Here is a 23588-nt window from a genome sequence, read left to right as displayed (position 1 = left end):
GTGTTGTAAAATCTGATATAACCACTTTTTAGTGGCATTTCCATTCAGTTGATTTGTGTTTGATAGAAGTCTTTGTGAGCATCTAGTCGCCTACTAGCCTCCTATATTTTATTGATCTGTAAAGCACTTTGAATTGCCCTGTTGTATGAAATGTGTTATACAGTAAAGCTGCCTTGCCTCCTCCTCCCGTCTCCGTTAGCAACCTACATCAATGAATCTGCATGTAGCAAAATCAGAAATCAGAAAACCGACACGGAATTATCGACTTCCGACTTGCAACTAAAAAACAGGCTCTGTGGAGGACCAAAATAAAAACAAAAGGCAAAGTCGCACCCCAGCCCAACCCCTCCTCTGATAAATAAAGAATAGTCCCTTAGCTTTAGTAAAATGTTTGCAGCTAAATCCGAGTAACTGTGACTGTGCTGTAGGCCTGCTGTGTGTAAATGTTTACTCCTCCTGTCATCAAGATGTATTAAAATATACTTTGTTGGTCACATTAGAGAAAAAGCAGTATATCCCAATGAAATAGACATGAAATAAGGCTTTACCTTCTCATTGCTGTTGTCTCTCAGCAGTGGCCTCTTGGTTGTGCTATTTCACTTCTGTAGGTTTAGGAAAACAATAGCGCTGGCTAGTGCAGGATAAAGATACACTACTTGCTCCTCTCCGGTCTAGACATCACATCATTAGCCAAGTCAGCTAGTTAGCTGTTTATTTTTTGGACAAAATGTCAACCACGACCGGCGGCGGAGAGTTTGGCAACCCTCTACGAAAGTTCAAGCTTGTTTTTCTGGGCGAACAGAGTGGTAAGTAGGGAGCGGTGGACCTGATCTAAGCGTGAACTGGGTCGGATGTGAGGAATATGTTAGAAGAAGTGGCTAAGATTTACGTAGCATTGGCTAGCTAGCTAGCTTCTACGGCTAGTTTGCTGCTAGCTTAGCCAGATAAAGTTATTCACCGGTAATGAACGACCAATGAAGATACAAATGGAGATGCTAATGTTTCAGTGTCAATAATGTATATTAAGATAGAGTACGATGATAAAAAAAATCACGGACATAACATTTTTTCTCATTCGTGATGATGTCATTGCATAGCTGGCTAGCGCTAAAACGGTAAGCTAGCCATACATCTCGCCCTTTAACAATAAATGCCTACAATATATAGAGTTACCGTTACATACCTTTGATATGTGTGATTTATCAGTAAATTGGTTCGTTGTCGGGTTAAAACAATGGACACTGTCCTCGGCGTTGCTATTAGTTTGTGACGCCTCAGCATCATCTCACTGTAGCTAACGAGAGTTGGCTAACTACTTTAAGCTAACGTTAGCAGTTAGCTGGGCTAGCCTAACATTTTTATCAGCAACGTTCGTTAATAATGACGCTCACCACTCTGTTAAAACCCTAATATGGCTATCAAGAGTTTGTTTGCCTCTAAATAGTAAACCGGGTGTTAAATTTGTTCGTATCAGTCAGCTTTGCAACTCACTAGCATCATTAGCTTCCTACGGCAGCACCTTTGCAGAGCCACGTCGGCCGGTGGGTCCAGACCAGTCGGCCTTTCCCCAACCATTAAACGTCAGCGCACTGGGACTGGCACTGACATGATTATACACGGTTGTATTTTAGGGGCGATTTTTTTTTATACGGCAGTGACCTACTCTCGTCACGAAACATATAGAAGTGGCCAAGCAATTTTCATTTTCCCAAATTTTGTGGCTCCACCCATACTGCCAGCTCAGCGTGTGGGTTCAGCAGTGCACATTGCATCAATGATAATAGCACTTTACTCACCATGTGTTGTCACGGACTCATTGATTTCCTTTTTCTTCTTCCTATATTACACAATTGGGAATTACATAATTGGACACCTAATGTTAACTTTGGAGTTTTGGCCATGTAAAATATAGTTTTTACAGGGGTCGACCTTCATTGGTTGTTCAGGGCCAGTACTGATTATTTGTAGTTAGTAAGACCGATAACCAATGCTTGGAACCAGTTTGCTACAATAATTGGGAATTATTATTTCAGTAATGTAAAAACGAAAAATGTATAAACTTGTACTTGAGTACAGATTTTCATTACTCTTTCCATTGCTGGTCTTTGATTGCCAGGATCAAATCTTAAAATATCTGTTATTGTGTTTTACAGTTGGGAAAACCTCGCTCATCACCAGGTTCATGTATGACAGTTTCGACAACACTTATCAGGTAAAAACATATGTTCATCACAATATAATGCATAAGTAAGACACCGATTGATTGTATTCTGATCGTTAGATGATGTGTTCTGAAAGGCGTTTTTCATAAAAGACATTATGACTTATTAATCACAGGTGTAATGAATAACATTAATTATTTAGGGCTGTTCCATGATCTTCCAGATCCTTTTTAAGTGTGCATGATGACTTCCCGGTTTGATATGGGAGCACCTTGATGGAACAGAGCCATGCTTGTTGTTTTTAGCTTCACCCATGGTGTTCCTAATATTATTAGTCAAAATGTTGTGAAAAAGGTCTAAGATAATGTTAAATATACTATGTGATCAGACAACTTTGTCTCATAATCTTTCTTAGATAAAGACAGGGGTCACTTTATACTACATGCCCCTTTAGCTCTCATTAAAACAAACTGTCTGCTCCTTTGTATATACATATTTATTAAAAGTCTTGTGAAGCAAACATTTTACCACAGCACATTCCTGTTACATTCTGTGTATTAATACAACTACTTATTTATCTCAGAGGCTTCATGATTTACTTATATTTTATACTTTATTTTAACCTGCGCTACTTTATATACTTAAATTTACTTTCTCTTTTTGTTCCTACTTGTAGGATTCTTATTCCTACCATTCATTTTTATATAAATACTTACACAGGAGGGAGTCTGTTATCAAGTATTTCAATAGCAGTGACCACTCTTGTAATTGTTCACCGACAATAAATAACCTAGAACGCTGAATCTTGAACCTTGGACCTTATGCAACATCCAGTATCATGCCTATAACAATGTTTTAATGCAATGATTCTCTTACAGGCAACAATTGGCATTGACTTTTTGTCAAAAACCATGTACTTAGAAGATCGTACGGTAAGTCCAGTTTTTGTTATTTTATCATTCCCACTGTCATAGTTTTAAAACTGCTCCAAAAGCTAAAAGCATGCATTTGCTCTTTTATGTTGTAGCCATCATTTACCATTTCACATTGTTTTCACATTATCCTAGAATTTAGCATCATTTTGTTGGACATGTGATCATGTTTTTAGCTTCCATCGTTATTTCAAGTTTTTGTTTTCCTTCCATCCCCTGGCTGGGTCATGAAACGCCCTCCCCCTCTTCCCACATTCATTTCACGGCTGGCCACAGATTCGGCTGCAGCTCTGGGATACAGCCGGACAGGAGCGTTTCCGCAGCCTCATCCCCAGTTACATCCGCGACTCAGCCGCTGCTGTGGTGGTTTATGACATAGCCAGTAGGTATCATGGCCTTGCCTCACCTCCTTGTCCTTCGCTTAATGTATGGAAGGGCAAAAAAAAGAGCATTTACCAGCCTTGCAAACCCCACTGGACAGCATGTTAAGGATGTATGTGCATCAGCGGTGGTGATACTAAAGGATTCCTCCAGCAGTGTCCAGGGGGGTCTACGCTTCCTTAATGCTGTTACATATGAGGCTGATAGAAGAAATAACAGAAAATGTCTTCCGATGTCACCTCATTGGCAGGGATCCTCTAAAACAGGCTAAATAATGATTCACCAGGGCCTACTCTTACATGTCTTATCAGCATAACGCTGGTCATCTCTGACCCTTCTGCATTTGAATGATTCTCCCCATTCCTCCATAAAAAGGCCATTTTCATCTCTGCTGCTTGGCTTGCAGTTCCTTTATGTCTGTCCCGTTCTCCACTTTCTTGTTCTGCCTTTCTCCTCTTTTATCTCCTTGTCCTTTTCTTCCCCCTCCGTTCCTATCCTCAGGTCCGACTCCAGCTCTGGGACACTGCTGGACAGGAGCGTTTTCGTAGCCTAATTCCCAGCTACATCCGTGACTCTACCATTGCCGTGGTTGTTTATGACATCACCAGTGAGTCAGGGCTGTACTCTAACCTTTCTGTAGGGGTCTAGAGCAGTTAAAGGGAAGCTATCTTGGCGTAGATGCTACTCTCTGCATTTCTGCTAATAACCTTCAGAATTTCTCCTAAGTATGTTTTTCTCCTTCAAGCTTCTTTTAACATCTCCTGCTAACACTACTACTCTACGAGCTTTCTTACATAAGATGCTCTACCTTTTTAATGAAGAGTAATAACTGCTTGAGCACACTTTTAACTATTGCTAGAGTGCTGAATGTTTTATGTTGTTTGGGTCTGCACGCGGTCGATGTCTACAGTAATTTTGGGGTGTTTTTTTTTTTTGTTTTTTTTTTTATCCACAGATCTTAATTCATTCCAGCAAACCTCAAAGTGGATTGATGATGTTAGAACAGAAAGAGGAAGTGATGTCATTATCATGCTTGTTGGGAACAAAACAGACTTGGCGGATAAAAGGTACATGGTTGTGTGAGATGTGTGAAAGATTGTAATGTTTTTCTTATTCATGTTACAATGATGTATGTATACATATATATAGACTGTTATTTTGTAATTTTACAACTAGTAGAAAGGTAGAATTAAGCAAGGGTGGGCGATATATCAATTAAACTTGATGTATTGCAGCTTGTTTTCCACGTGGGATGTATAAAATGAAAATATGCTGAGCATCATTTTTATAAGTCAGCAGTATTAGACTTGCTTTGGCGTTTCGGTTCTCTCGCTCTGTCCTAGGGCTCCCTCACTCTCTCAGCCACAAAAGGGAAAAAGATGGAAGTCCAAAGCAAAAGCATCAACACTTCAGGAATAAAAGCATTAGGGGTTCCATTTTAATTTATATCATTATATCAATACTTAATTTAGCTATATTATAACAGTATTTTATTTAATTTTATTATAACAGTACTTTATTTAACAGTACTATAATAGCACTTAAGTTAAATTTATTAGACTAGTACTTCATTTAAATATATTGTAACAGTACCTTTTTAACTTCATTATAACAGTACTTTATTATTTACCTCTGTTATGACAGTAGTTTATTTAACTTTGTTATAACAGTACTTCATTTAACTCTATTATGGCGGTACTTTATTTAACTCTATTATGGCAGTACTTTATTTAACTTAATTATAACAGTACTTAATTTAACTCTGTTATAACTGTACTTTATTTAACTTGACTAAAATAGTGCTTAATATAACTTTACTATTACAGTCCTTGATTTACCTTTATCTTAACAGTACCTTATTTAACTTTATTATAACTACCTTATTTAACTTTTATTATAAACCTTATTTACTTTATTTTAACTTTATTTAACTTCATCATAAGAGAGATTTCAAAATATGGAGATTAATATTATATTGGGTGTCAGGATATAGCTTAAAAATACTGCAGTATTATTCCAGCCCTAGCATAAGCATTAAGCAGAGTATAAACTGCCAAAGCCTGGAATCCCACTTTTCTTCCCTTCAGTGCATCCCATCTAATTTTGACTTTTATCATCCCTTGGCATTTTACATACTCCAGCCTTTTTATTAGTGATTCAAGTACTTTTATTTCTATATTTTTTTATTTCTTATGATTTGATCATATTTCTGTTCTGCCTTTTTTCCCCCCTTTGCCTTATTTTTTTTGTTCTCTTTCCTGCTCTGTTCTCTCCATGTCATTTTGATTTTGATTTTTTTTTTTTGTGTGTTTCCCTCAACACCACACTCCACACCACTCCCCACCCCCCTCCCTTCCCGGGACCATGGCAGGCAAGTTTCTGTTGAGGCGGCAGAGAGGAAAGCTCGTGAGCTCAATGTGATGTACATAGAGACCAGTGCCAAGGCTGGCTATAACGTCAAACAGGTTGGTGTCCAGCAACAGCAGGTGTTAAAGTCCTGACAGTCATCTTGTCCTGTAGGTTAGGGAGGCCAGCCTGTGCCGTGCGGGACGTACAACTCCTCCATGTATTCATTATATGGGACAGTGTGCGGCTGTTGAATGAATGAGTTGTTCTCCTGCTGCTTCATCTTTACTTAGCACAGCAGCTTCTCTCCCTCCGTCTCCCTCTCTGTCTGTCTGTGTGTTAAAACTAAACTAACCACTCTCTTTTTCACCCCCCAAAAACAAGATTCAGTGTTGAGCTCTCTTTTCTCTCTCCATCTCTTCCCTCTCCTTTTGGCCTGTCCTCTTTGCGATGTTTCTTTCCACATCTGTCTGTTCGTCCATCTCCCCCCCTTCTGCCTCTACCTGAGCAGACAGATCACCACGGAGGAGGGCGAGCAGAGAGCTAAGGAACTGAATGTCATGTTCATTGAAACCAGCGCAAAGACTGGCTACAATGTCAAACAGGTAGAGATCGTGCTCTCTCGAGGTAGTTGAGCTAATTCTGCCCTCAAAAGTTTTCACTCTTTCCTCCTCCTTTTTCCCCTCTCGTGGCTCATCGTGACGTGTCTTGATATTCTCAGTGCAGGTTGTGTTTTCCCCCAACAGGGTTTGCTTTTAGATGTTTCAGTATTTATTCACCTGATCTGCACAAATTCACTGATCCAGTCTCAAGTACTTTTTGTGTGATTCACTTAAACTTCTGCAGCTTTCAGAATGTTTCTGTGACTGTAATGGATTTTTTCAGTGGAGGAGGTTAGCATGGCAGCCTTCACTTTCATGCTGTTATCTCAGCGATTACAATCACGTTTTGAATCACTGCTTTATTTGCTTCTTTTGTTTGTACAAAGCTCCACTGGGGTCACATGGTAGAAAAAGAAAAAAAGTCAAATGTGTAAATCTATGCAAACCATTTACAATCCGTTTTCTCAAACTCAAACTCGGTGTTTTGTGTGCCAGGCGACCAAATAATAATTTGGCAAAAAAAGCTTAAATTCACAGGGAGCTATGTTAGCATAAAGGAAGTAAGGTTTTTTTTTTCCCCAGGGATGACCCGCCCAACTTTGCCTTACTCTACCCCTGATTGGTTTACCCTAATATTCTTGCCTCAACTAAAGAAAGAAAAACATGGTACACAACAATGTGCTACACAAAAATATATGCATAAGACTTCATAGTGCACAAGAAAAACATTAGGCCAGAGACTGTCATATTTTCTGAATGGTTAGATCTAAATAGAGGTGCCTCTATGTTAAATTAGGATGTCCCAAGAATTACATTGAATATAGGAATTCCCGATATCCAGACCACCAGTATTCACAGCCTTTGCCGTCCTAAAAAAAAAAAAAGGCCTACAGTACACATCCAAGGGCATGGTTTACAAAAGAGTTCATACAGATTTACACATCAAGGTTTTTTTTTCTACCTGTGGCTCCAAACGGGCTCCTTGTGTTTGCCTGTTATTCAATGAAACATATTAATGAGGGACAACTTAAAACTTTGATCCCTTTCTGTCTCCTGTAATTAGTTCATGTGACAATAGGGGTGGGCGATTACTGTATTTACACAATATACTTGTACATTTGAGGCAAAATAAGCTTATCCATCAGAGATTTTTCTGTTTATACTGAGGTAACTATCCTTTCAGTTTCACTCGTCTTATTTTGCCATCGTGGGGAATGAGGCAAATAAATAAGCAAGATTGCTAGGAATGCACAGTATTGGATTTTTTTTTGCCAATATCTGATATGTTGATTTGTAACAACTCATTTGGCTCATAACTGATACTAATATCGATATGTCTACTTATTTTTCCACCTAATATTAGCAATCATCAGATCTCTTCTGTAGTGTGATTAACATTAGATTATGCATAACTTTATCATGATGGCCCACCAACAGATGGAGACATAAAATTTACTGCTTATCAATGTATGTAATAGTCCTTAATTGTGCAAAATAAGAAAAAGCATGTTGGTCAATTGCGGTAGTTCATTTTAAAGCCGATTTTAATATATATTAAATTTCTATTCATATTAGCTGATACCAATGGCGTGCCGATATTTTCGTGCATCCCTTAAGATTGCATCATTGCAATAATGTATTTACAGGATTTTTTGCATTAACATTTTCAAACATCAAATTAGACAATAATAGACATTTCTGTGTGATTATTTTACATTACACCTTCTTAATTAGAATGTCCAGAAATTGCAGTGCACAATATATCAGTATGGCAATATAATTATATATGGCATGGAGCATTTTTCTCTTAATCACTCACCCCTATTTTACAGCACTTTAATTGCACTACAGCTTTTCAAATGTGATCAGCTGTTAAATGCTTCTCTCTGTTGTTGTAGCTGTTCCGTCGTGTTGCTGCTGCATTGCCTGGGATGGACAGCACACCAGAGAAAAGCAAAGAGGACAGTATCCTTTTTGAAGCTGCTTTCAACATTGTCCATTTAACATTGCAATGGCTTTAATCCTGTAAAAAAAAAAAAAAAAAAGCTGGTAACAAGTACCTCGTAGTTCCCTCTACAGAAAAGAAAAACTGACGAGATGGCAGCCAGATAACACTGCAGAAAATACTGAAGTGAAATTTGCCAATTCATTGCTGATGTTACTTAACCAACTCCCCTCAGTGATCGACATCAAACTGGAGAAACAGCCAGAGATGACTGTCACCGAGAGCAGCTGCTCATGCTAGTACACCTCACCCTCACCCAGCCTGTCTCCTCCCCACCAACAGCTTGTCTCTCAGTGGCCACTCTCTCCACCCTTGGCGCACTGCCACTGGGATGGAGGACCTGTCTTTTCTTTTTTTTCCCCTTTTCAACTCAGTGACTTTTCAGAGTAACCGTGTGGATGTGCATTACTGTTTGAAACAGATTATCTGGGGAAAAAAAGGTTCAAAACTAAACATTTAAAACAAGGAATAAGTTAAACGATATGTTGAGATTTTCATCCAGTTGCATGGCATTATATAGGATTGCAGACTGACATAGCTAACTGCTCATGAGTTATTGCACAGTGCAGAATCTTAGTGCTGTTACTCTTGTCATTGTTGTAAAGTAAAACTGCTTGGGATTATTTAAATGACTCTGCAAGGCTGAGTTCTCAGCCCATTGTATTTTACTTTTTTTATTTTTAAATGGAAAGTTTGCCTAAAACTATTCTATCTCTGAGATTATTTCTTGACTTTGTCTTATTTTGAGGAAGTAGAGGCAGGATCTTACCAGTGAATTTACGTCATCGCCAAACCATCATATTGCCACATTAGGCTCATATGGACTCACTGAAGAGGGTGCATTTAACACATCTGTAGGCTTAAACTGCCAAATTCAACAGTGTGTTAGCAGACCAAACTTACTTAATTTGAGGTTGCATTTGAAACAGTGAAAGAGAGGTTTAACCAAGTAATGCAGTCACACATCATCAATGGAAAACCATCCCAATATCACTAGAACTGCTACTAACCTGAAGCTATGTCTGCTTTAAAACTATAGCAACTGTCTTTCCGATGTTGTTAAATTAGCTGCACGCATACTAACACGTCTGAGGAGGAGTTTTCCATTATTAGATGCCCCGAACAAAAAAAAAGCCAATGTTTCGTTTTTCCACGTGGATGGAAAGTTGTCACTTTGGTCGCTATGACGTACCCGCCATCTCATTGACAATTTGTGTTGTGTTGAGTACACTATTGCAAGAACATGCAGCATGCTCACCATGCAGGATTTATATGGATAAGAACACAGATGCCTTGCTTGTTTGTTCACCAACGTTGTGCACTGAATCAAGCCACAATATTGTAAAATATAAAAAGAAGCCGGCTGACTGGTTCATGGCTTCACTAGTTGTTTTGTAGAGCTGGTAGATTAAGAGTTTGTCCTCAGATACAGCTAACGCTTACTAACACCCTTGCTGTAAAAAAAACAAAACAAAAAAGTGCAGAGAAGTTAGTTGCAGTATCCTTTGCTGTATTGCTATTGCCTGTGTAGGACTGTTGGTTTTTTTGTGTTTATTTATTTTATAACTTGGACATACAGATAACATTGTATGCTTGACCAAAAGTACAGATGCTGACACGCATGTTGAAAGTTTATTTTATTTATTGTTTGCGTGTCTGCTGGGACTCCACCTAAAGGCGACACTTAGGCCCGGTAACGTTTTTTTTTTTTTTTTTTTCCTGTCACACTGCTAGAAATTACTTTTTTTTGCAGTGTGTATAGTCAGTAGCTTGGTTTACAGTCACAGGTTAAGGCTACATTGTCTCCACACACACACACTCACACAAACACACACACATACAGAGTGTAACACAAACCAACTAACTAGCCATAGCACAACAAAAGACACTGGTCATTTTGCTGTAGCTTGTTTTGAAATGTCAGCGTTTTAAAATGGATTTAAAAATGTAAGTGTTTAATTACATCAAACGACCATTTTAACATGAGCAGCTCTTCTATTGTCACTGACTAAATACTCAGCTTTGTGCTCTTCTGAATTGTGTCTGTCCATTTGAAATATGCTGTCTACTCGTGTTTAGCAACGTTTGTGTGAATAATGTACTATTACTATCTGATGTATAAAAAGGAGAGTTACTGAAACACAAGTGTAGGCCTATCACATGGAATAAAATAAAGATATTTCACCAAAATTGAACTTCTGTGGTCTTTTTCTTTGTTAAACACCGCTGCAGGGAAAAGGTTGTTTTCAGTGTAATGGTACATTAATAATTCTACTGTTTCAAATGCCATGAATCAACAAGCATTCTTTACAACGTAATAGTATCAAGGATTAATTGTTACTGGTGATAACGATGACTTTGACTCATGAAAAAGATACAAATCAACATGTTCAAGAGCTGCGGAGTCGACTCATATGAGTTCAACATGAGTCAGACTCAAGCCAGAAATTTGATGACTTTAGACTCTATTTGACGAAATCGAAAAAGACTTGCAACTCAAGTTGGGGGGGACTCCTGTCCCCTCATGTACTGAATCCACTAATGTTAACATTAATCCTTCTATTTCATTTAGACACAATATATAAACCTGCAACAACATACAATAAGTTTTTCATGTCAAGGACCTCTTTTAAAATTAAAAAATTAACCCCCTCCCCCCATAAGATATGAGTTAAATACAAGATGGAACAGAAACACCATTTTTTTCTGTTGTGGTTTATGATTAAATTCAGTCGCCTTTGTTCTTAGCAAACCCTGTTAAAAGCATTCATTATTTTTTGTTAACTTTTAATATATTATTACTTTCTTGGTGGAGCGCTCATTATGACTTGTTTAGAACTCGACTCTGGACTTGATGTAAAGATTTGAGACTTACTTGTGACTTGGTCCCACCTGTGCTACATTTTACCAAAAATATAAACTGAAATGGGAAGATGGACTTCTATTTTAAGAACTGTTAAATTATGTAAATTCATTACAGTAACCTGCTCAGGAATAGTTCAGCAGTTGGACTGTTGATTGCAAGATTTAATATTCAAATGTAGGGGAGAGGAGGTTTTGTATGGTATTGATTTTTGTGAGCACATGTAGATGGAAGTGTGTGTATATATGTGGAATATGTGCCAGTGCTTGTATGTTGTATATGTGCATGTGTATGATGTGTATGTGTGTGTAAGCAACAGGCTTTTTTACAGGAGATTGTGACTTTTCACAGCAGGACAAGCACAGGTGTAAATAATGGGATTAATGATGAATGAGTTCCTTGTAGTTGTTTGTTTTTCAGGATCCTGGTACTGTGCATGCTGAGTCATGGAAACTCTCAATGGAGCACTTAAATACATCAGAGTCATCATTAGTGTTATTACTGGCACCTGTTTTTCTTACCAAGACAAGTCAAAATTTCCTCTTGAGAGACAGGCCAGTTAACCCTTTGAGACCTGAACAACTTGCCTTGATGTCTTTCAAAAACATGGGAAGAAGGCAATGAGCAATGAAAGTGAAAATGACCCCAAAAAAGCAGGATCTTTATTTGAGTACAATAAAATTACCTGAAAATACAGCTCCATTGAATCTGAGAAGTGTGTCACAGGTCATTAAGTAGACTGAAACTAGCACAGGCATGAAGTGTGACAGCAGATAGGTGTGGCCAAGTTTGAGCATGAGATTGCCTCACACACACTTACTACTGCTACTTTGCTGATACACATCTGTGCACAAAAGCTATTGAAAGTATGTGATAAGAAACTGAATGTATCATAAATCTTATTGCTAAAATGAATACGCAACAACCTGCTAACAAGTAAGGCTTGGGTTCCACTATGGTTGTTTTCTTTTTTTAAAATTGTGTTTATAGATTTTCAGTTTTATAAATACAGTCAATGAAGCTAATATTTTTGTGTTTAAAAAAGAAAAAAGGAAAGACATTAATTTCTTTAAAAAAAAACAGCAGGGGAAATGTCTTGAAAGCTATATTTATAAATCTCTAATTATATATTTAAAATAAATACTGACTTTTTCTTTTAGCATTTTCTTCTTTTTTTTCTAGGTAATTTTACTTTTTTTTTGCTTTTCCCGTAACATCATTTTAAATATAGGATTAAGAGATTTATAAATATAGCTTTCTAGACATTTCCCCGTTTTTAAGAAAATAATAACTGTCTTTTTTTTACTTTTATAAAATATATATATATATATATATTAGCTGCATTGACCATATTGGTAAAACTAAAAATCCATAAACACAATTTAAAAAAATAAATAGCCATAGTGGAACACAAGCCTACTTGTAAACAGGTTGATGCGTATTAATTTTGGCAATAAGATACATGATACATTCAGTTGTTCCTTGTTGCCCTTCTCCCATGTTTTTGAACGAAATTCAGCCAATTTGCTCAGGTATCAAAGGATAACATTAGAACCTATTTTTATACAGTTATTAAAACTAACTTTAGGCCCAGTCATGAGGATACATTCAAGCTTTAATTATTATTATTTTTTATTATTATAGTGTACTTTTATTTTTCAACATTTAAAGTCGTGATGATGATCACTGAGCAATTCGCACCCGCCCACTCCCCTGCAGCCCACAGTGTTTACTATATGAAGCCTCCTTTGAATCTTTCACACACTGACAATAAAACAACAGCACTCCTTTTTTATGAATTCATCTAGTTTTATCCTGCAGTGTCTGTATAACATTGTAAAAACAAATACTTTAAGATGAGTCTCTCAGGCTGCTTCAGTGAGAACGTTTTTATGCTACCTGCGTAACACACCTGGATTCCGGAAGTGCTGTGACGTCACTGGGAGAGGTGTTTGAAGGCATGGCTCAGGAATTCAGCACACACACACACACACACACAAAAAAAAATCCTGCTCGACCTGATTGGTAACCAGCTCGCATATATTCGTGTCACCAGAGGTAGAAAACCGCAGAGGAGCTAAATCTCTTCAGGAGGTCAAACACACACACTGACTGAGCAGGTTTTCAGATTTCTTTTGAGGAATTTTTTTTTTAAAGAATTAAGTTTTTTTTTTTTAAAGACTCTCAAAGATGTCTATTTTACCCGACGAGGCGACTTTTGCTGACTTCAGAAATCAGTGTTCATCCACGGAGAATTGGGCCAGCAAGTATGACAAGCATGGGATACAGGTGTGGGTCGAAGTTGCTCCTAAAAACAAAGGAAATAATGTACCTAAAGTCCACAAAATCAAGGTAAGCTCATTTTAACTTCCCTATATTAGGACCCAGTTGTTGTCTCGGGGTGGTTTGCTGTTATCTTGACATTGCACTTCTATGTCTGCGTTTCAGTGTAAAATGACAATCAAAGATGTGTCCGCCGCCACCATGTACGACGTCCTTCACGATGGCCAGTACCGTAAGACGTGGGACTCGGCCATGGCGGAGAGTTATGACATTGCCCGGCTCTCTGCTAACGCCGATGTGGGATACTACGCATGTGAGGACTCCTTTCTGTCTAATCTTATCCATGTTTTATCAGTTTATCTGTGTCTCTTTTACAAGCGAATCGCCTGAAACCTGTTAGTCCACAGTGCAGGGCTGACTCAGTTTCACCTGTTACACGCAACAATACACACTGAAAGGAGAGTTTGAGTCGGATTTAGAGTTTGTTTGATATCCTTTTATACAGGGGCGGATCTTCCTATAGAAGTCCGCCTGGGGCCCCCACCACCCCACCCCCAACCAGTTTTTGTTGTTGTTGTTAACCTTTTAAAGTCCTCACTGAGTAAAAAGCAATGAAAAATGTTTTTCTTTACATTTTTCATTTCCTCTGAGTTATAATAACAAAAAATATTCATTTTTACTGTTTTGTTTTTCCTTTTATCAATTTAGGCCTATACCAAACATTTGAGATGGCAGTTAATGGGCTGAAAGAAAAAAAAAAAAATCAAAATTACAAATCATTTACTGTTCTAATGTTTTTAATATGTTAGTATCTCCATCAAAAGTTGACCCCTGAAGTAGGAATATTACCAGTACTAGTATTATTTCCATGTATTCATTTTAGATATCTACGATTTACAGAACTTTAAAACATCTCAGAAATGGTGAAAAAATTACCATATATAATTAATAATGGAATAACATTAAAAAAAACATTATATATATAAAAAAATACATATGTGTGTGTATATTAACTACATTTTATTTTGCTTGGCCACTATCGCAGGTATCCTAGTGTGCTCTGTGCTGTGATATCAGTCACTTCCAAAACATAATGAATGTGAGCGCGAATTTCTGGTCTTGTATAGTGGGCATGCACTGCAAGAATAAGAGAAATGAAAATAATAAATCCGTCCAGGGTGCAATAAAGGAAGGAAAAACAAGCTGAAATTTGCACCTATTTTTTAACCTATTTTTTAATTATTTGATACTTACTATTGTTTGTTTGATAGATGATAGATAGATAGATAGATAGATAGATAGATAGATAGATAGATATACTTTTTAGATCTCAAAACTGAGAATGTTGATTTGTTGGTTTTAGGAGCTTCACTAGGGCACCAAAGATGCTAGGTTCGGCAATGTTTTAAGCTTCTTTTTTTAAAATAGATAAATAGTGCTATTTCAAGACAGCACAGCATTTAAATCCGTGCCAAGTCTTCTTTGTTTTGTGACTAAGTTCTTGAGCGTCATGTTCTAATTAAAGTGCTACAGAAAATGCACCTTTATTTTGAGCCACAGTGAAATATAACCAATGCTACCATCATTTTCCCAAGCTCTTCTGTCCATATGTGCACACTCTGACCAGATTTGCTTCTCTTTTGCTGCATCGTGCGTCTATTTTAATGTCTGATTCATTAGAATCTGTTTCTTCTGTTGAATCATGTAAGCTGCTGAAGTACTGACAACTGACTCTTGTTCCACCAGTGTATTTACTGTCATAACAAGGCAGCACTTTCTGAGTCTGAGGTTGTGTACAGAGAAGAAACACAAAATAACCAAGTTTTGTATTTCTGTTTTTTTTTTTTTTTTTTTTGCAGGGGTTTCTCTCCAAAGCCGATAACAAACAGAGATGTGGTGACTCTGCGTTCGTGGCAGGTGAACGAGGATGCGTACATCATCGTCAACTTCTCAGTCAAACATCCGGTACGCCACTTCCTCCACACACTCTTTAAACATGACATTTCTGCAGCTCAGGGACACCTGTTGACTTCATATTTTGTGAGCATTTTATTTTCAACTCACACCTGACTTCACTAGAGCTTCAGCTATAAATTGCCAATTAATTTAATAACTGGTTTACCATTTTAAACATTTTAAAGAAAAAAAGCTCTTAAATTTGAATACATTATGACAGTAAATTGAATATCTTTGGGCTGTGGACAAAAAAAGACATTTTTGGATGTCATCTTGAGCTTTTGGACACACAGATTCTTTACTATTTTATGACATTTTATTGACAAAAGAACTAATCAACAATCCACAACGCAAAAAAATCATTGCAGTTTCTATTTTTAAGCCAAGGGGATAGTGTCACATGTCCAAATTGCATGACGTGTCCATCATCAACAAAGAGATGTTTTTTGGTTAAACTTTGATGTTTTTCTCATTGCTCTCCAAACTGTCTCGATTCAAATCCAGAAATACCCTCCCTGCAAAAAAGCAGTGAGAGCCGTCTCCATCCTCACTGGCTATTTGGTCAAGCCCATTGGACCAAACAGCTGCACTTTCACATACCTTTCACAAGCGGACCCCAAAGGTAAGACCATAACCAACACTACTCTTTCCAAACTGATCATTCTTGCTCAACATTTTTAGAGCTTTAAAGTTTATTTCTTTTCTCCAGGTTCTCTTCCAAAGTGGGTGGTGAACCACGCGTCCAAATTTCTCGCTCCGAGAGTAAGTAACGTAACATGTCGCAAACTCTTTTCAGTAAAGCTTTTGTTTACTTCTAGTCAACAATAGCACTGGAGGTGATAAAAATACACGAGCTGTGTGGATATGCGAGGGCGTGTGTCCACCAGGCGATTAAGAAGCGTGTAATAGGCGCGTGTGTGTGTGTGCGCATAAGGGAGTGAGGGTTTCATGTGTCTTAAAGGACAATGGTAGCCATAGAAACCCAATTTAAGGGCCTGTCCCAGTGAGGTTGCTGACAAAGGAATATCTCGGCTCACACTGTTGGCTCTCGCTCTCGGCAGAACTCGTTTCCCAGGTTTCATATCCTCCGCCGATTGAAACTATTTCGAACAGAGTGTTAATGAGAAGCTGTCATTGAGAGACTCGTGCCTTTAAAACGAAAGGTCCATTGAGCATCTTTACCTAAGAACAGCATGGAGCCCCTATTATTAATTAGCCCAAGTTAATTATCATGAAGGAGAAAGTTAAAGGGCAACTATGCCCATTCTGAAAAATCATACGTTATTCCTATTACTTAAGACAGTCCAAAAATATTAGTCAACTCAAAAAAACTCTCCCAGATCCAAAAACTACAGTGCTTAAACTCAAATTTGTGATGTCACAGGGTATAAAGTCTGGAGCTTCATGGACGATGAATGGTGAAAGATGTGATAGATGACACTGAAAACATTAACGAGATGTTCTGAGTATAATAACAATATAAATTTTTTTTTTTTTTTTTTTTTTCACTACAAAACAAGTAATTTAGGTATAAAAAAGAAAACAAACATTCTTCGGATCCAAAAAATCTGGCTACCATTTATTGTTTATGGAGCAACTCAAGAATTAATACTTGATTATCACAAGTTTGAGACTAACTTTTCTGGTTTCTGGCTTTAAGAGTAGCTCTTGTTCATAAATATTACTTGAACCTTCCTCCATTCTTAATTTGAGTGGTGTTCCCCTTTAATTGTCATGTGTGCATACGTTTTCCTAATATCTTAAGAGTACAAGTTATTATCTTGTGTGCGTAAGATAAACAGCACTTATGCTTTTGACTTATGAAACCCTATATATTGATAGATTATCAAAATAGTTGATTCGATTTTCTGCTGATTGAATAATCGATTAGCATGGCAGCTTTCCTAGTCGACAAATATTGCCTGCATGGAAAATAATATTCACAATATGACTTCATGTAAGCCTGAGACTCTGTCTCTTCAGTCTCCCTTTATTTGTGTGTGTTTCTATAGACATGCGATCATGGTTTTGTAAATGCAACTTAATAATGGATCCGGCAGACAGTGTCAGCAAACTTCCTGTTTCTTTTGTATGTGTGTCCCTTGTTTTTATCATTCACTCTGAATTTTGACATTTTTGCGGTCCGTGAAAGCAGCGCAGGTGAAACTCATCATGAGTCGTTTTTATTTGTTATCCCTCAGCTGCAGTTTGAGTCACCTTGTGGATAATTGATGAGCGAATCAGCTGTTTAGATCAATGGATGAGAGGAGAAGCAGTGTGGGTGAATGCAATCTCTTAGACCCAGCACAATGAACCGAGAAATTTAGTGTGGTGCTCAGTATATATCTATATTTCAATGGCGCTCTAAAATCTATTTGTGGCAGCGGTTGTTTTAATTGTGGTGGCCTAAGCAAATAAATATGGGGAAACCCTGTGAAGCAAAACGTGATTTTCAGTTTTGTTTAAATCAAGACTTTACGTGCCTTTTTTTAATTTGACCTTAGTAAATGGTTTAACTATAGTTTCACTATCAAGTTAAATCTTAGCTAACGTATATATAGATTGTGTCCTGTGTAAATAGTCTTGTGTAACTCCCTGCTACATAATCTGTTATCTTCAGCTGTGCTGACTGAGAATAAAGGTGCGGTATGATCCTCATTGTCAGACTGCGGCCCTCTGATAATGGTTTCCTCTCTACGCCCACTCCTTCCAGGTGATGAAGAATGTGCACAAGGCGGCAGTGGCCTACCCACAGTGGAAAGAGCAAAACTCTCCCGACTTGAAGCCTTGGCTGTACCCAGAGCAGAGCACCCTGCCTATGATGGACCCCGCAGAACTGTCGATACAGAGAGCCGACTCGCTAGAAAACGTGGACGAGAGTTCAAAGGTGGCCGCTCAGCAGGAGAACGAGGACAGCAGTTAAATCTCCTCATGCAAGAGGGAGCGGAGGATAGACTGTATATAACTGACAAATTCACTACGACTTGACCTCTGACTCTTTGTGATGTCACTCACGAATATTTATCCGGTTTTCCAAATCAGTGAGCCTTCTGGGATGAGCAAGAGCATGAAGTGTTTACGGCCGTCTTTCCGGACGGACTTGAGCACAGACCAAGTTGCCATTGACTTTAGTCCATGTTGAACAACATGTCTCCAGTGTTTTAGAAACTTTTTTTTGGGAACTTTTTATTTTTTATAATATCAGGAGCTCATTAGTTGAGTCAACCATTTAACTGTCTCATTTTGTAGATGTTTATATACGTGACAAATCATTACATATTCTCAAGTTCATTTAGTTGATCTTTCACTCGTCTATGCTGCGCAAATTGCATGAATGTTTCAACTGAATTATTTTGAGAATATATACGTACGTTTATAAAATGTCACACTCGATAATCTGTTAAAAAATGTATGAAAAAAGTTGAAAGGTGTAATTTAATCTCGACTAATAAGCTTTTGAAATGTTAAAAAATGTTAAATACTATCTGTGGGCGGACCATCCAAATTGAGCGTCGCCCTTTTTCTGTTGTCCATGTACAGGCTAAGAGGTGTCTGGGGTTTGAATGCATCACAGTTGCAGCGCTACATTAACATCGAGTCCACTGTCAGGACATTTGTATTCTATTTTTTAATGAAGAAACGAAGCATAGTTATCTACTTTGACTTTACAAGTGACTGAATAGTCGAGTGAAGAGTTTTTCTTTGTTAAATGTCACCTCAAAATTATCAAAGCCCAAAACACTTCAAAAAAGAGAAGTCACATTTTAATTTGTTCAATCACATAATAATGCTAGCTGCAGAAACAATGGCGGGGGCTCTGGGTTTGTGCAGCAGCTGTGGGTGCTGGTCTTGAATAGTTTTTTCAAAAATACAAATATTTTTAACCTGATGCAAAAAAAAAAACAAAACCCAAAACTAAAGTCACTATTTTGCTTTCTATATTTAATTTTAAATGTGAAGACTTTACTCATTTTATTGATAACCCTTAGGTAATTTAATTTAGTCATAAGTGAAGCAACTGTGTTTTTCTATCCTGACTGTGTAAAACAGGAAGACGGTTTGAAATGTCCTTGTATTTATTCAGCTGTTTTGCAATCAAAGGTTTATGCAATGTTATTCTTGCTGTAGTTAAACAGACCCTAGACTTGCATTGGCACTCGAGGAGGGCATTGATCTCTGAGAATTAAAATCTTGTTGGTTGTATTAACATAAAAAATGTACATAGTAAATTTTGTCATTTGAGTACCACTTTACGTGAAGGATTAGAATGACCACAAAGGTTATCTTTTTTCTTTATTTATTTGAAGTGTCTGTAAGCTCAGGTGAAGTCATGATGGAGAAAAAGGCCCTTGAATGAAGCGGGCCAGGCTTGTTTGGTATTTCTTTGTGAGATATTTGATGTTGAGAATGTTAGTATGTCTTGACTTTTTAAAATAAACCTCACAAGCATGAAGTGCTTTGGTAATCCCTGTCACTGACTGCATTCCTCTCGAGATGTCAATCGGTCTCAAGAGAAACCAACGGACAAAGTGGAACCAGTTTGGCAACTTGAACCAGAGCAAACTGGTTCGTTTCCAGTTGGTTCAGGCTCTTCAAGTACAAAGACAAAGCACAAAGAAAAGGTTGCTAAAGTTCAAAACTTTTTCCTTATTTCACCATGTCAATGTCATGGTTTTCTTTATTCGGAAAAAACACGAGAAGTTCATCTGATGGACAGCCAAAGTTATTTGTATGAAAATAATAGCGTACAAAGGAATAAGACAGTGTTATTATGCAACAGGCAGGTATTTCCATATAAATAAATGCTTTATACTAGCAGACTGTAACACTCGGAGGTTTTCAATTGCTTTCTTTTAATGTTCAAATGTGTGCTGATTTACTTTGAGTCCAAAGCTGATTTCACTGAACCACAGCGGCCAAAATGATTAAAGTACCTGGGTGATCTGTTGAAATGCTAACGACAAGGTCTCCCTGCACTCAGGTAAACCCACTATCACGGGCTTCATCATTATACAGAAATGCAGGGCGCAATGTGCTGTTATCATGTACTGTATTTGCATGTTAGACATCACACTTGTCCACAATTTGGCACCTTAAATATACTATTCGTACATTAAATAATTATATCATTCAGCCTAGAAGCAGGTTATGTAAAACCTATCATGTGACATGATACATCAACAAAAACTGACAATATTCAAAGGGAGTCTATGCAAAATTCAGAGCATGTTGTCTTCACACGGTTTGTAACGTGGAGCTTCCGGCTAGCAGCTTACAGTGCTTACTTCAAAAACAGTGCTAACAACACCAACAGTGTTGCCACTGCGAATCAGATGTAAAGGCTACTTAATGAAGGCTGGGACATGTTTTTTAACCCCATGGGAGCTATGGAGTATAACACATGCGCAATGTAAATGGAGCTGCGATGTTGGGAGGCGCAAATAAAGGGATGGTGGCCTCTCAGCTGCTCTTTGGGTGCTCTCGACCTGGCAGATCTCATTAGGTACACTCGTATGGATGGCGGCCCATATACAATAGAACGTTTTTATTTCAAAAGCATTTGTTTATGATTTGTTATGAAGGAGCTTTTCGATAATTGCAGAATTGTAATTCTCACCCATATCTTTTTGAATATATTTCGACTCAAGGCTGACTTCTGACGACTCAATGAAACAAATCGATCTTCGTGTTCTATGATAGCGCAGCAGTTATTGAACCTTTCGGAAAATGTGGACCAGAAGGCCGTACCACGAAGCAGCAGGTATGTTGGGTCTAAGGCTACGGTTATCTGTCTGATGACAGTGGCTCTCTTTTAACTTGGCTAGATATCCATGGTAACTCACGCAGCAAACTTAACCTGGTAGGAAGCAGGTTGTGTTCCAAGTTTCAGCTAAAAAGTGTCTTTCACAGCTCTTACGAGTAGCGTCACTTTATAATCATATTCTCACTTCAGAGAAAACATTATTAATACACTTTATCCAACTTGTTGAGTCGTACACATTGCATTTTTTGTGTACACAGGAAATTACAGGACATTATTGATGCAGCAAATCTAAGCAGTATGGTTTTATTTAATTATCTAATGAGCCTTTCAGCAAGTGCAGACCAGATTTTACTGCTCCTATGTTGTACCCCGATGATACGTTGCAATATGACACAGAGACTTTTCCTCTTTTCAGCCTCCTTACCAGAAAACCTGAGGGTGGGCGCCGTCTTGATATCAGCCGTAACTGCCATATGAGTGCAGTGCAAAGCAGCAGCGTTGAGCTAACCAGCTCGTTACACACATGCACTAACACACACGCACAGATGGACTAGCTTACGAAATTCAACCACAGAGAAGCTCAAATAACACCCCGCACACAGAGAGCGTGAATTCACTCTCTGCTCAGGACTCCATAACTCAATAGTGGGTTGCTGCTTAATTAATACGCTGAATGTTGCATACATAACCTTTAAGTAATGCTCGACCAATCATATCAATCACTGAAATATATTTACACAATTTCAAATTCCCTAAACCATTAAAAATGTTTGTTAAATATTTAAAAACTGGATCTACAGTATATTCACAGTGATATTTAGATCAGTGATATTTACCGTCAGTGCGTACTGAAATGCAAGCCATATGTACATTTTTTTTTTACATGTACATACATTTGGTTGCCAGTTTATCAATATAAGAAAAAAACATTAGAACCATGATATGCAGCTGAAAGCTCCTGTGAAAGCTAATGAGAGGATCTTGAGTTTAAATGATTCCATCAAACAATTTAAACATTATAGCTTTCATGACGGCTGCGTTACTTTTAGTCTGATACACCTTACAAACTAGCATTTCAGTGTATATGTATCTCTGCTTTATATCAGTGTCATCAAGGCAAATTTGCACAATATACACAAGTGCTACTCTGTACTTGATCAAAATACGTTCAGTAGAAACATTTGATTAGAGGGCCTGAGGAAAATCGAGGACAGGCCACGCATGATAAAAATATGCACGGTGTGTAACTGTTAATGTGTGACTTGAAAAATATGCATCAGTTCCATCATTTATAATGTGAAATGTCTGTTTTGAGCTTCTTCGATTCCTGTGAACACAACCTGATGGAGTGGAAATCATCATGTATCACAGTAGTGGAGGGAGCGCTCAGATATCTGGGCGAGAGAGTGTATAAGAGAGTATGTGTTGCCCTTACATGGAGGACTTGAGGCCGTTAGTCATGCATCAGTCATCTTGAAGCAGAATGGAGGCCAGAGTCTGTAGGAGGAGGGTGATGACGTGCGGTGACGCGGCTGTCCAACTCTCTCTCTCTCTCTCTCTCTCTCTCTCTGCTGCCACCTAATGTACAGTCCTCTCCTTCTGCCTTTGGTAGTCTGATTGTAAAACACACAAAGGACAACCTGAAAATACTCGACTGGATGTCTTTATATACAAGTCTGATAGGATTCAGTGGCTCAAAAGCATGTTTTTTTGTTGCTGAAAGCATGCAGATCAGCCTGATAGTTATCTGAGCGACAGTATATGTGGATCCTGTAACATGTGGGCAGCTAAGTGCTGATAAGCTTCAAATTCTTCAGGTTTAGTCCCTCAGAACGAGATATGTTCTTTATGAAAGCTTTTCTCACATATGACCTTTTTTATTTTAAAAGGCATATTACACACCCTGTATAACATAGGCAAGGCAAAGCAAGGCAGCTCTATGTGCTTTACTGGGCAATAAGATATAAAGACATAATAAAGGATAAAGATTTACAATTAAAGAGTAAAGAGATTAGATATAAAAGGTCAAATTAATTACTAAATGATTTAAAATTTGAGATGCAAAGATAAACAGATTAATACGGCAGTATATGTTAACTTCAATGAACATATACTGTAGTATTGGCATACTGAGGGATCATAAAAGACAAAATCGACACTGTAAATTTATTAAAGTGAGTTAGGGTAGGTTCTTATGAAAAAAGTAACTACGATTACTGCCTACTCTTGTCCACTCAAATGAAATCTGGTTTGCGATATGCTGTCTGCCAGGATTCATTGCTGCAGCTACTGCC

General features: G+C 37.8%; 3 protein-coding genes across 6 annotated transcripts in view; 2 read left to right on the top strand and 1 right to left on the bottom strand.

Moving 5' to 3' along the window:
• The first annotated feature begins 640 nt into the window (after positions 1-640).
• Positions 641-10618, top strand: rab41 (RAB41, member RAS oncogene family). Of its 4 annotated transcripts, none has more exons than XM_042492986.1 (8): positions 641-806; positions 2154-2212; positions 3041-3094; positions 3977-4082; positions 4431-4542; positions 6333-6426; positions 8322-8388; positions 8604-10618. In XM_042492986.1, exons 1-8 carry the CDS (start codon positions 728-730, stop codon positions 8666-8668), a joined length of 636 nt encoding a protein of 211 aa, XP_042348920.1. In that variant the 5' UTR covers positions 641-727; the 3' UTR covers positions 8669-10618. The 4 variants fall into 4 exon arrangements, with proteins under 4 accessions (XP_042348920.1, XP_042348917.1, XP_042348918.1 ...); XM_042492983.1 differs by lacking the exon at positions 6333-6426 and adding an exon at positions 5847-5940; XM_042492984.1 differs by lacking the exon at positions 3977-4082 and adding an exon at positions 3371-3476.
• A 2682-nt stretch (positions 10619-13300) lies between these two features.
• Positions 13301-19983, top strand: stard14 (START domain containing 14). Its single transcript, XM_042492884.1, has 6 exons — positions 13301-13643; positions 13740-13903; positions 15434-15539; positions 16035-16152; positions 16240-16292; positions 18244-19983. Exons 1-6 carry the CDS (start codon positions 13482-13484, stop codon positions 18451-18453), a joined length of 813 nt encoding a protein of 270 aa, XP_042348818.1. The 5' UTR covers positions 13301-13481; the 3' UTR covers positions 18454-19983.
• A 174-nt stretch (positions 19984-20157) lies between these two features.
• Positions 20158-23588, bottom strand: part of LOC121947768 (PDZ domain-containing protein 11) — a 7748-nt gene continuing 4317 nt past the window's right edge. Inside the window, exon 6 of the mRNA XM_042492883.1 lies at positions 20158-22907. Within this exon, the coding sequence (XP_042348817.1) occupies positions 22873-22907 (35 nt within the window). The 3' untranslated portion in view covers positions 20158-22872. The remainder of the gene's footprint in view (positions 22908-23588) is intronic.

The sequence above is a fragment of the Plectropomus leopardus genome, chromosome 9 (genome assembly GCF_008729295.1).
Source record: "Plectropomus leopardus isolate mb chromosome 9, YSFRI_Pleo_2.0, whole genome shotgun sequence".
Classification (NCBI taxonomy): domain Eukaryota; kingdom Metazoa; phylum Chordata; class Actinopteri; order Perciformes; family Serranidae; genus Plectropomus; species Plectropomus leopardus.
This window is presented reverse-complemented; position numbering and strand designations above follow the sequence as displayed.